The sequence below is a fragment of the Accipiter gentilis genome, chromosome 1 (assembly GCF_929443795.1).
Source record: "Accipiter gentilis chromosome 1, bAccGen1.1, whole genome shotgun sequence".
In the NCBI taxonomy this organism is placed as follows: Eukaryota; Metazoa; Chordata; class Aves; order Accipitriformes; family Accipitridae; genus Astur; species Astur gentilis.
The window spans coordinates 3,176,924-3,190,604 of NC_064880.1; the positions used below are offsets into that span (position 1 = coordinate 3,176,924).

The 13,681-nt window shown below is 47.0% G+C and overlaps 1 protein-coding gene across 3 annotated transcripts in view; it reads right to left on the minus strand.

Annotated features, from left to right (window-relative positions):
• Positions 1-1,053: 1,053 nt before the first annotated feature.
• VWA1 (von Willebrand factor A domain containing 1) overlaps positions 1,054-13,681 on the minus strand; it is a 34,322-nt gene continuing 21,694 nt past the window's right edge. For all 3 annotated transcript variants that reach the window (XM_049808959.1, XM_049808978.1, XM_049808968.1), the window contains 5 exons: positions 12,679-13,242; positions 6,541-6,819; positions 5,229-5,501; positions 4,188-4,457; positions 1,054-3,538 (listed from right to left, as the gene is read on the minus strand). In XM_049808959.1, the coding sequence (XP_049664916.1) occupies positions 3,498-3,538; positions 4,188-4,457; positions 5,229-5,501; positions 6,541-6,819; positions 12,679-13,242 (1,427 nt within the window). In that variant the 3' untranslated portion in view covers positions 1,054-3,497. The remainder of the gene's footprint in view (positions 3,539-4,187; positions 4,458-5,228; positions 5,502-6,540; positions 6,820-12,678; positions 13,243-13,681) is intronic.

Below are 13,681 nucleotides of genomic sequence, written 5' to 3' on the forward strand. Positions count from 1 at the left end.
GGGCAAAGAATCTATATTGAATGTTTAATAAAGATTTGATTGCAGTACTACTTAGTACAAAAGGAAAAAGACGAGCACTAAACAAACACCTATAATTGCACTTCTGAGCGCATTTCACTTCTAGAACAGAGACTCCCCACTCAGCTTGTACAATCAGCACCAGTTTTATACTGGGTGGAATCTTTTCCTTAATCTTGGCAGTGGTAAAAACATTCCCTGAACCTTCATACCTTTGAGGTGTATGCTGGCCCGTATTTCTTAGCGAAGCTGTCAAAGTTAAGCCCATTTGTACCAGGCAGTCATTGACTACAGTAAATGAAACACCCTTCTGGCTGACAGTAGCCAAGCGCAGATATAACCTCCATATTGCTTTGAGAAATTAGCTAGTGAATCCTAATTATAGTTGTACTTTGGCATCTCGGTGAGCCTGGGATTATATAGGGGAAGGCTGCGAGTAGCACACACTTAAGAGCAAATTTCTTCCAAGTCAACACAAACACTCTAGCAAAATTCTGAAACTGGAGAAGTATGCTCTCTTACTTCAGAAGACCATTAGGTGTCTATCTAGATAACAGATCAGCTGAGCATGATAACCACTCACAGTTCCTGACAGATCAGCACCTTCCTGCAAGGTTGTGTTCAGAAAATCCATGGTGTCTTGATACAGGATAGTAGGCGTCTTTATATTACTGAAGAACATGAGAACCCTCTCAGCAGATTACCAGCAACTCCAAGTTAAATCTTTAACAATAGCCAACTCTACGTGCATCAGAAGGTGCAAGGACCCTAAAGAAAACCTAGTGACAGCTCATCTACAAATGAAGCTCTTTATAGCCGCCCCCCCCCAAAACTTAATTCCTACTGGGAGCCCTGATGGTTTGTGCTCTCATTCTACATAGGGTTTGTGTGTCATACCCATTATATCAGTACAGATTAGATGCTTAAACAGCCCTAGAAATCATTAGGCTTTATTTAAAAAAAAAAAAAAAAAAAAAAAAAAAGCTGAGACATTATTGAGACTGATATATTTCTACTTATATATTTCTGGCACTTTTGGGGGGGTGGGGGGCGAAGTTCCATGTAAACCAGACTATGAATTCACGGGTAGAATGCTTACTTTTCAGTCATTTAAAATTGCGATGAATAACAGCTTTTCAACCCATATCTCTCATTAGAACAAAAGCTACACTTAACAGACGTGCCGTTATTGCCATCAAAAACGAAGTAATCATTCAATAGCTCTTGTATTGTATATTTAATTGTCTTCAAAAGGTTGCATTACAATTGGGGGGAGGTGTGACATGTTAATGTATTAGTAAACTACGCAGGGAGTTGTGCAAAATTAATTTCTGTCCTACAGCAAGAATGAACAAGATTATCTAATTGCATGAGAGATTCCAGAGGCTTTATCTTCCCCTCAGCACAGAGTCTCCATTACGAATACGCAGTCACAAAAGCACATTCCAAAGGAGAACACAAATCATACGAAATCATCTTCTTGAGCTAATGAATGACTCACCTTGCTCCTACCCCTTCCTCCTGTACAAGGAGACAGCCCAAGGCAAATGCTCCATAAACCTAGACATGATGAATTCAGTACTCAGGAGACGAGGTCGGTGACAAAGTTCCTCTCAGTTCCAGGAGGAGCTGCTTTAAGAAGTCCCTAAGCAGAGCTTAACGGAGGGTTTGCAGGACAGAGCAACACTGCATGGGGGCTCTCCAACTTACAGCACAGCTTTAAAAAAAACAAGTTCCACATGTAGGACAAATAAGCAATAAATTTAAAATAGAGCAAGCAATACCGAGGGAAGGTGTTCCCGCTGATGCTGGGTTTTGTTACCAGAAAAGTATATACGTTTCTTTACAGCCCTAAGCCCTGAATTTTGGAACCATGCTGCTCCAATGGCTTTGTCACTAGGTATTGAAATTGTCTTTTTGTTTTCCAGCTCCCCTTTCCAAAGAGTAGCTTAGTGACAGCAGATTCAAGCCTGGGGCCAAAGGGAAGGAATCAGATTTACTCTTCTCCCCTAAAAACCTGATTAAGGGTAGCTCAAGCTTCGCACTGGGTGGAAGCCCAGGGCAAGACACTAAAGATGTGCTAGGTGTTTTCAGAGTGCAGAGGATGGAGCCTGGAATGATAGTGCTGGAGACTTACTGTCCATAATTAGTCACAGAACAGGCCAATTAATCTCCATACAGCTGCTCTGATAGCAGGACTCACATCCAATTTGGTGAAACTGATTGCAGGTATGCCACAGTAATTCAGTGGTCACGATGCAGGCAGTACTGCACTGTTGTTTGGAGGTGTGCCTTTGAATGAGAAACAAAAATAACTGCTTTAGGTGGTCTTGCTCTCTGGCTTTTCTTGACTCACTGCTGCTCCTTGAGCTCAGATGAGAGCTCTAGAGTAATCTGCTGGAGAAGCAAATTCCCAAGTGTTTGAGTTTCTTGCTCTCTCAGACTGATACCAAACCCCAAGGCAAATGACTTGGGGGAACTGAACCCTTCGAAGTCCATCCGGGCTCTGTATGTCATTGCAGCAGATGAATTTAATACCAGTGCCAGAGGGAGAATGGAACGGTGTTGATTAGACTCAAGAATTCAGCAGGCTGGCAGTGAGCAAACTTTTCTGCTAGATCACTCTGACAGTGCTCATCAGCCCTGGCCTTGCCCTATCGTTCCATTTCTCAGAGTTCACCGACCCAGCTCTGCTATAAACCAAAGACCAACTGGGAACACTAAACTGTCTTTGTACTTTATAAAAGGCAGGATGTCCCAGCCAAAGGCCAAGTGGGTTAACAACCCCTTTTCTTCCTCTTCTCAGAAATCCTGGTGGCTCTGACCCAATCTTCTCTGCATACTCTACATGTTTGTATTATGTTCTTCTTCTTCCTCCTAATGCTTTTCCCTTCCATCCCCAAGATGCTATACTTTTGGGATGCCTAATTTGAGCTACCTGGTGAGTACACTGGATGAGTTGGAGGAAAGCTGCTCTTTGTCAAGTGTGTCGGTTTCAATGGCTGTTGACAGAAGGAATGGATTTGGCCACACGTAATCTTTCTCCGAGCGCAGGTGCCCAGAATGAAAGGCCAGGGCAGTAAACAGCTGAGTCTTCAACATGCTCATAAGCTGCAAAAATGAAACTGTATCAACATTTAATAAATAGAGAACAGGCAGTAAGCAAGCAATAGTGAGGATTCATCACTTTGTCTTTTGTTTGTTATTTGTCAGGCATATTTATATAAAAGAGGGTACAGATTTGGGGTCTATTAGTCAGATTGGTTGTTCCATCCAGCCAAGCCAAACCTTTAAGCTTTGCGAGAACTTGGCTGAGGAGAGCCTTTAGGCTTGACAACCAGGACACCATAACGGACAGTGCAGGCTGGGAGATGATCTGTGAGCTTTCCAGTTTCCTCTCCTGACCCCTCCTTTTTGTCCAAGTCTTTGTCCAAGCAAGATTCCTTGCTCTGCCGGGAATCAGTTTACTCCAGAATCCGTCATGCTCTCTGTCTGTGCTTATATCCTTGGGCCTCTGTAGCTGGGAAGAACACAGGAAGTATAATGTCATCTTTAGCCACCCATTCTCCAAATTTGACCGAGTCAGAGATCTCATCCCTGTGGTTATCTTCACTATCCCTCCAGCCTCTTGCTGTGCTTCTGCACTGTCACACAGCATCTTTTTAGCTCTTACTTCACTTCAGCCTATGAAGAATCCCTTTGCGTTTCATGACAGTAAGTGGCTTCTGAGTAATGGAAGGAGGAAAGCAGATGTGTTGTGCCTGACAAGCTGACCATTAAACACAGCTACTCCCTGCCACGTTGAAAAGTGAAGGGTAGCCAAGAGTTCAAATGACTTTTAAACAGCTCTTCCAATGCCCATGCCAACTTTTAGCAGTCTTCCCGCCCTTGTTATCCCAAAGTAGTTGCAGGACTGCCTCCACTGTACACTTTTTCTCCTGCCTGCAAATATAATGCCACTAGGAGGAGTATTGCTCTTAAAAATGGGGAAAGAGCCCATCTTTGGACAGTATCTTTTGGGCTGATAGCTGTGATGAAGCCCTATTGGCAAGCTAGCTGATGGGCACAGAGCATTTCAGCCATGACGGCTCCTCTGTGTTGGATCTCCAGCACCTCAGTGCCCTTCAGGACACTTTCCCTTGGCTAAAGTGCCCCCGGATTCTGCTCACCTGGCTGCATGTGCACCATGCGGCATAGCCGTTTGCCTGGCTGGTTCTTGTACATGGGCTTCACGCACACTTTGTTAGTGGTGCCTGAAGCCAGGTCTGTGAGGATCACGCTGTGGATCTGCGGCGAAACACTGATGACAGATGAAGGGCCAGTTTGCCGCCGGCATCTGACTCTGTAACCAAGGACTTTGCCATCAGCAGAATCCCAGGAAGCTTTCAGGGTGTTGGGGCCCATGTCTTCAAAGCGAAGGTGCCTCACTTTGGAGCCCTCTAGAAAAAGAAGATTCATGTTACTGTGGGCCATTTGTATGGAGTGGTCCTTACCATCTAGCTCCTTGTTCCTCCCGAGGGGATTGCTGAGAAGGGGCCAGCCAGCCTGGTCTTTCTCTGTTGTAGAGACACAATAGCCCATCACTCTACATCTCCGCACTGGAGGAGCTCAGCCTAATTAGTCCTTAACTTTGTCCTGGTACCAGCACAAAATAACTTTTGTTGGCACTGTTAGGCACTGGCTGGCCACCTGCCACACCCTCAGCTGCTGTCATTCTCTGAGCTCCTCACTCTTGAGTGCTAAAAAGAGCTAGATTTTTGCCTCTTTCAATATCTTTACAGGTACCTCTTCAGAGCAGAAGCTTCTGCCAATGAAATTTCCACCCCTCTGTTCCTAAATCACACCAAAGAACAGCCACTGAGGAGATAGAAGGGAAAGGCAGTTTTCTTTCTTCTTTAGGGAGATTCAGGGATCTCCAAGTTTGTTCAGCTTGTGACTGCACCAGCAGCTTGGCAGTACACACCCTGTAATAGCAGTCGTGTTGTGCGTGTCTGATTTTCTTTCAGTCCTGCGCCTTATGCATCTGCTACATCCTAATGGCATACCATGTGCTGTTCATCAGAAGTTGCAGCTTTCCCCTTCTCATCCCTCCCCAGTAACTGGGCTGAACGAATTCTCTGGCTTCACCTAGAGGCAGATGATCTGTGCAAAGAAACAGGCACACTTCAGAGCCCATATAGTTTCCTATCAGCAGAGTGCCGCTCACTCACCTTCCTGAGTGCATGCTTTAGCTGACAGGGATTTCTCCTTTCCCGATTTGTAGACTGCAGTCACTGTCACTAGATAGGTTGTATTGGGTGCCAGATTCTCCACCACAGTGCTATTGTGCTCGCCATCCACCTCCAGCAGCTTCACTGAGTTCCCAGGGAGTGGTCCATACAGGATCTGATAGCTGATCACACTGTCCAGTGTGGGAGCCCAACTAACGTGGAAGCTGTATGGCCCAGACTCCGAGATGAGAACCTGAGCTGGGCTTTTTTCCTCTGAAAGCAATGTAAAAAGATGTGAATGAGTATGTAATTCAAGGCATAAGAATGCTGTCAGAGGAGCATAATCGACCTGCCCCATATTTGGCTTCCAGGAGGTGGAAGAAAATCCATCCAGCAAGTGGATGTTGATAGTCATCCAAGTCAGCACAACCCAGCTCAGCCCTAAGAAAACACTTTCTCTACCTGTGCAGCATAGAGTAGGCAAAACTACTCAGCCAAAACTGTTCTTGCATGCAGAAAATTAATATTGGATGCAAGTTCATCTTGACTTTGTCGCCCCTCTTCAGATTTTCAGTGTGTCACTTTTTTGCACGTTGCTCTCCAGCAGAAATCTGAGTTATTCTTCTGACCCAAATGACTAGTCTGTACAGAAGGGCTGGCTTCTGCTCTGAGTGGTCTTCCTCTCCTTCCCTCTTAAACAGGGATTCCCCATCAGTGGATACACATGCCCGGAGAAGCAGAATCACCTGCTTCAAGAGCATTACTCTCCCCTAGCTGCACCTTCAGCCTCAGGTAGGAGACAGGGATCTCCTTGTTCCCATAGCAACGGCTCAAGCTATGAAGGTCAAAATTCCCCTTTGGCCGTAACCCACACAAGGCAGCACTGCTTCTGCCAGACTATCGTACTGGGATAGTAAGTTATGTGCAGCAGCCTGTGCTTTATCCCCAGTGGGCTCTACACCTCAGCCCTGTTAAATATTTGCAAGCTGCAGCTCCCGCTGCCTTCTCCCAGGCCAGTGGGCTCTGCTTTCCTCCAGACTGATAGATTTTTAAGGTTGGAAGGGCATCTTATGACCATCAGACCTGATCCCCTGTTCTGGGCAGTCCAGAACATCTCTCTAAGGAAAGAACTGCCAGCTGAGTGCCAGCATAAAGCAGCTCATTATGTTCTGTCCTAACCACAACCATCTGCCTTCTCCAATCAGACCATGAGGCTGTGGGATGCAGACCAACGACTGTCCTGTTTGCTTTATATATGTGAGGCTCAGTACAGTGGAGAATTCCCCTTTCGTCACGGTTGTGCACATTTTACCTGCTAGTGTAGTAACCCTTGTTGTCTGGGGAGGGAAGTAGTGGACGTTGGATTCAGGAATGAGTGCCACCTCATAAGTAGTTTCTGGTGCAAGGTTGCTTAGCATGAGGCTAGTGTGAGCCCCAGACACTTGCTTTGTCCTCTTCCTTGCTAGATCATCTATTGGGGCATACTCCAGGGTGTAGTAGCCAGTTTCTTGGGAGAGGAGTTTGGGCCACATCAGACGGAAGCTGCTTGAGGTGATATCTACTGCATGGAGCCGATTTGCTTGGATAACATCTGGAAGAGAGACAGGAGCAAGAAATCACTACTGACATTAATACAGAGAACATGGCACATCTAAAATACAGGCCCTTCTGGATGGGAGATGTAGGCTACACCAAAACTGGATAACAGCTGAAGCCACCTAGGTGTAGCCAAGCCCCTTCATAGCAATTCAGTGAACCAGACCCTCTTTGAAAGGTTCAGGAGCACAAAACTAAATCCTTGAAGCGAAGCATAAAGCTAAAAAAAAAGTGTAAAAAGTGTGTCAACTGAGGCAGCAATATTTGGATTTTCGCACCACTCCCACCTCTCAGACAAGATCCTTTCACTGAATAGAGCTTGCAAAGGAAATGCATATGTCCCAATGGCCATGAGTAGCATTTGGGCTAAAGGAATTGCTTAGGTGTGTCTGCACAACAGGCTTCAGCTCAAGAACGCTATTGCACCTTGCCTCCTAGGCATCTCCAGCCTCAAACCAGTTTGCCACAAGCCTCCAAGTTGCTCTGTAAAGCCCCAGCTTTCCCTCTCCATTCTCTCTTCCTAGTCCTTTTGTGCTGGTGATCTGCTGTGACAGAGAGGCCTGGCACAGCAGGAACCGTGCCTCTGCCCATCCAAGCCTGTCTTGCACCACCAAGAACGAATCTGGAGCAATCCAGCAAGTTCTGGGCAGCTGCTGCTGCTCAAGAGATGTGCAGGAGTTACTGTGCCTGGCCAAACAGGCAGCTTCCCCCACTCAGCAAGACGTTACCATGTACCCAATATGGCAGGCAGCACTGGCACGGTCTGTGACAAAGCTGGAGACAGAATTTGGGCATCCAGGTTCAGAAACTCCTGCGGTCAGTTCATCCCAAGCTCCCCGTGGAAATCACCTACTAGTGAAACCAAACCACTAGAATTTGTCATGTATGGGAAGCAGCCCAGAGTGTGAAGATATATATTTCTCCCTGCTCTCTGCCTGTACCCAGTGGCCAGGAAGAAGGGGCAGCAACTGGGGATTGTCCAGCATTTGCTGAGCCAGCTGCATTCATCCCAGCTGAAGTCACTCCCTGCAGTGTTTCACAGAGCTCCATTGTTTTGTGACATTCAACATTCAGAGCCACTCTTGTGCTATCTTGCCTCTCTCTCCCCCTGCACAGAGACTTCTCTTCAAGGCTTATACTACCTTTGAGTTCTAGACCCCCAATACCAGACACGAATACCTCTTCTGACACTCTGCAGTTCCCCCAGCTTCCTCTGCTACTTGACCCTTCCGACACACATAGCCTCCTGAGCCCATCTTGGGCAGAATTCCAACGTTCTCTGGTCTTCCAGAGGGGCAGAAACACACAGGACTTTGTTTCTAGCTCCAGGGAAGTGGCATAAAAAGAGATAAAGATGCGCTTTTTCTTTTTTAAAGCACCCTGAGCCTTACAGAACTGCATTCGCTCTGCACAGTGTCACTCCTGAAACCTTACGATAGTACCCTCCAGCTCAAGCTTAAATACTTCACAGAGTACTGTAAGTAGCTCTCCCTGGCTGCTCATTACACAGAGGTAAAGGGAGGCACGGAAGTCTGCCCAGACCTGCATGAGAATAGGGGATAGCCTTGCATTCTCAAACTTGTCCTTTAACTGAGAAAAGATCAGCTCTCCTCCTCCGAGCCCCTGCCAACTTCCCCGTACCAATAAAGCAGCCTCAGTTTTTCCTCTGAGCTGTTCCTTGGCTCTCCCAGACAGGCAGGAACATTTCCCTTCTCCATGCCCTGCCCGCTCCTGTCCACGCACGCTGCCAGCCAGCAGCACTCCACCCGGCTGGAGCTTGGAGGAGGCAGTGGGTGGGAAGCAGCACCATGGGACCTGGAGCACTGCACCCTTCTGTGAGCCCCGCAACTACCAGTGGCCAAGCCACAAAGGAACAGTGAACAGAGGAAAGGCCTCAGCGCCAAAAGTCCTGCCAAAAGCTCGGGGAATGGAAATAAGTGAGCTCGGAGGCAGGGCTCAGGGACACTGCGAATAGATTGGGCAGATTAAAGTGACAGGGTGCAACACCTGAGACACATGTTACAGGAAGCCCACAGCAAATAGCTCTGCCCGTTGTTGCCAGATTAGAGATGCCTTGAATGTATAAAGAGGGCAGTAAGCCCCAGAAGATAGATGCCCATGGTACGCTTCACAGCAGCTCCTTGTTTCCAGAGGGAAGCAGCAAGTTAATCTCTTGCATTAGACCCAGGTAGTGCCTTCCTAGCAACACTCAAGAGACGGCTTGTGACACACTTGCCTTCCACCTCCTACCTCTTGGTGACTTGAAACACCATTTTGCAGCCACAAGCTTGCTGGCATCCCATGAACGCTGGCAAGGTCAAGATTAGACTTGCAGAAATGCTGCTCCTTTCATGATGTGCCTAAGAAATGCAGCCAGGCAGCAGAGGAACCTGTTCTAGTCCTGGGTACATGATCCACTCTCTGCAGAAGCTTCAGCTAGGACTTGGGACAAATCACTTCTGCTTCATGGCTCTGTTTCCCTACTAGGATATGTATGGGGTTAGGGTTCCAATTCTGGGAGGAGGGAACACACTTCTCCATTACCAGGGTGGACATTCAAAGTCTGAGATCACTCCCTCTGGTTGCCCGCTTATGTTCAGTGCTAAGTGAGAATGTCAGAGGACTCTAGGCTCAAAGCCTTCACCGCAGCAGAAGTTATCCAGAACTTTGTTTCGGATCAGAAATGTGCTGCTCTGAATATACATGGGAAGTGGCTGATGTTTTGTGACTGCTGGGCAGGTGGGCTTCCATAGAACTTGGCTCAGAAGATGGTGCCAAAGGATGAAACAAGTCAGCAGTTGTCAGCACAACTGGCTGAGGGGAGAGCAAGTGGATGCTAGCACAGAACCTGATGTCATCTCAAAGGAATGCCTTGGTTTCACAATATTTGAAGGTCCTTTCCCAGAAGGACAGCACTAAATGCCATATATTGGGTACATAATACATAAGATGCAATGGAAGAAGCCTGAGCTAGTGTCCCCTTTCCTTCACAGTTGGAAAGGCAGAGATATTTGCCAGGAACCAGCTGTGGCCATAGCCAAGCTGGCTGGGAACTGTAGCCTGCTGCATTCTGCAGACTTATTGTGTCGGGACCATGTGCCAAGGAAAAGGAGGGAGACTGAACATACACATCCATCCACAGTCCCTGTCTTGCACCCATCTGCATAGTAGTGTTACTGGAACTATTTCAGGTCCACCGTGTCTAAGAAGCAGTTCATCTTCTCTGACACAGCCAGGTTTTTCAGAAACGGAACTGAGGCAGAGACATCACATCCCTTGGCCTCAGCAGAGCCTGTAGCAGGACAGAAGTAGAGTTTGGAAGAGTAAGGCACCTTCCTTTCGTCTCCCTGTCCAAGTAGCTGCTGTCTTGCTGTCTAGGACTGAAGACCCTTGCTGTGAACTCCAGACTCAGCCCTAACAATTCGTTATATTATTTGTCTTCTCAGATCTCTGATCAAATTTCTGAAGGCAAAGAAAATGCTTCTTAACTGAGCAACCCCTACATAAAGGTGCCTACCTTTGTTTAGTGAGGTACAGCTGTGGAGTCTGAGCTGTTCCATGGAGGGTTCTCAGCCTACCTGAGACAATAGCAACTTGGTAGGCAGAGACCATTGTGTTGGAGTACCTATGGAACAGGCATGAAACACCCCATCCCTGGACAGGAGGTGGAGGGAGGAGAGCAAATCTTGGCAAAGCTTGTTTGTGCATCTACAAAAGGCTTTAAAAAAAACCACCAAAAAACAGTAGCAAGAGATGAATGTAAGATAGCAGTGATAATAAAACCAGTCTGGGCCATTCCAGAGTTGGAAAGACCTAATTTCTGCTTGCCAAGGATCCTGTCTGTCCCTGCTATCCCAGGGGCCAGAAGCAGGAAGGGCGGTGATGAGGGCTGCCTCCTCCAGGCAGGGAAGAGTGGACATATGTGGCTTTATTAAGGCTAACTTGGGTGATGTTACCAATGTCTGCTATTTTGCTTAAAGCATCAGCTCCTGGATTCATGCGAGAATCTCACCTTCCATTAAAATCCCAGACTAGTAACTTTTAGACCCAGTGGATGCACAGAATACTGCCCTCAAGCACAGCAGAGTATTTATTACCTTTGCAGATCTTGCAATCTTCAAGACAGTCTTTTGCTGCAAGGATATGCAGGTGATTTCTCATTTTGGGATGCTCTTTTACACCACCTGGATTCAGGATGCACTAGAAGCTGAAACAGCCACTTGAAATGAAACATCTGGGGGTCTGTGTGGCATCTGGTACAGTAGAAGGACTGCTGGTACTGCCCCATGCTCATACAGGAGAGAAGTGGATGATTGGAGGAGAACATGGTCCCTGTGTGTGATTTGTTAAATGATCATGGCTGGAACTAGAAAGAAATTGCTATACGTAGAGGATTCTGAGGAAAGGGTTACTTGGATGCTCCAAAGCCAGCTCTAACCAACTCACATAGCAGAAGCCAAATGAGGAATTAAAACAGGATTTGCAATGTGAGAGAGAGAACCTCCAGAAAATGAATGGAAAGTCTGCAAAGTCATACTAACTCAGTTTTCCAAGCAAATCCAGAGAGGAGGCTGAGGCAAACCCCTGCTTTGCAATCACAGGCACTCCCACCGTGATGGCATTCAAGAGCTGCAAAAAGAACATGCATTGTGCAGTGCAACATGAAGATTAGCATGAGATATTCCTCTTGGCTTCCAAATTCCTGTCTTCTGGCCCAGATTATGGCTTTGGGTCTCCTCAGACCCTTTCCTGGATGCTTTAGAAAACAGGACTGCTGAAAAATAAAATCTGCTGTTTGTTCCTGCTGTCTGCACAGCAACCGCCACAACCATGCTAGCAACAAAGAGGTAGCAGTTGGCCTGCTAAACCTAACAAGTTAGGGCTGGGATTTTCTTCCAAGGGCTGTGCTAGCCAAGTCAGGCTATAGATCTGGCAGACGTGGAACACGTTACAACAGGGGAATTATGGAACAAAAACATTCCTCTCCTACAGTCTTAATGTTGATAGCAAGCACCATCTTTAATTGTTCTTTGTAAAAGAACAACTGCCAGCCACTTGTAGGCAGGAGTCAGTGTGTTCCAGCCACTGTGCTTGCACATGATGGTATCTATAGGAAGTCAAATCTACCGTAGACAAGAGTTTGAGGGAGCTGACAGGACCAAATCCTTCCCAGGCATACACATCCCATTCTGTGTATGTAATGTGTTCAACACATTTGTGTCCTCCACCTCCATCAGATGGTACATAGCCAAACAGCATTTTAGAGAAAAAAATTCACCCTGAATGTGAAAATCGAGTTCAAGGGGCTTAGGCATCTTGCTCCCACAGTCAGCAGCCTCTTACTGTAGTTAAATCATTGCTCGTTTGGGAAGCCTTTGGTTAACAATTAACCTGTGCAGGTGGGGGCATTTTCATCCTACACATGAATTGTACAGATGTCTGTGACCTGCATGATTCACTTCAAAGTCTTGTGGGTTTTTAAGGAATCCAGATAATATGCTGCCTGAGCCTCTTTCCTTCATTAACAACTGAACAACTCATAACAAACACAAGTTTATCTCTTTAACAGGTCTGCAGAAGGGAATTTGTCCCAGTCAGTCATGGGACCTTCCAAGGGGAATAGAGATATTTGTCCCAGACAGATATTTATCCCAGACCTCCTAAAAGCCTTGGTTCATACTTGGTCCTATAGCATTGTGGACAAAGCAGCTCCATTTGCAAGGGCTGCAGCTGTGTGTCAGGAGGACCATTGGTTTTAGGGGGTTCTCACACTGCCTACATGGCAGAGCCAGGCATTAACTCATATTCAGCCCTGTTACAAACTCCCAGTGACCACAACCCAACCCCACCGTACCTAGGATAGCATCTCGAAGCTCCTTTGTGATGATGGGTAGGTCATCAACATCCACAAAGTACAGGTGTTTCTCAGGCGGCTGGCTGGCAGCAGCAGAGAGTTCCAGGTAACTTCCCCGTCCAGTGCTGACAATGAAGACTGTTACTCCCATGTCCTTCAGGAGCTGCATGGGTTCAGAGATGTCATCAGTGGAGAAACCATCTGTCACCCAAACCAGTACCTTGGGCACATCTGGCCGGGCACCAGCTTCATCACTGAAGAACTTCTCCTTGGCATAAGAGAGTGCTTTGCCTGTGTTAGTGTCACCCATGAGCTGTTGAGTGTCCCGGATGGCTTGTTGCAGAGTCCCACTGGACAGGTACCGGTCAAAAGGGAACTCCATGGTGGGCGTAGTGCTGATGTGGATGATGCTGGTCTGGACATCTCTGGGGCCAACGGTGAAAGGTTGCACAAGGTCCCACATGAATTCCTTGACCCTGGAAAACTCATAGTAGGAGACGCTGCCAGAGCTGTCCAGCAAGAAGAGGAGGTCCCCCTCTGAATTGGAAGTAGATGGCTGGGGACCTAGCAGGGGAAGAGAGAGGGAGGTGCGTTAGTGGAATGATGTGAACCCATACCTGCACAGGCATCTGCTAGGAAAGCCTGGTTATCTTGTGCCAAATCTCAGAATTCAGTGAGAATTTTGCTGGGTAGAGACCTCAGCTTTTGCCCCTTTTTATTATTATTTGCATCTAGCTTGACGGCTCCTGGGCTTTATTCTCAGTCCCGCTGTCAATTGTCCAGGAACTTCTCACCCCATCTCCCTAGCACCTCGTCTAGCTTTGCTTAGACTCATCTCTTTGATCACAACTGTTCTCTGCGAACACTTTAAGATGCTAACACTGAAGTGTTAGCCAGAGGTCTGCCTATGATTGTTCACAAACTAAGTTCTCTTAGCACCTTTTGTTTTAAAGTACGTTGCCAAAAAAGCTGTTTCTGTTTTCAACTGTTTCCTAGGTACTCC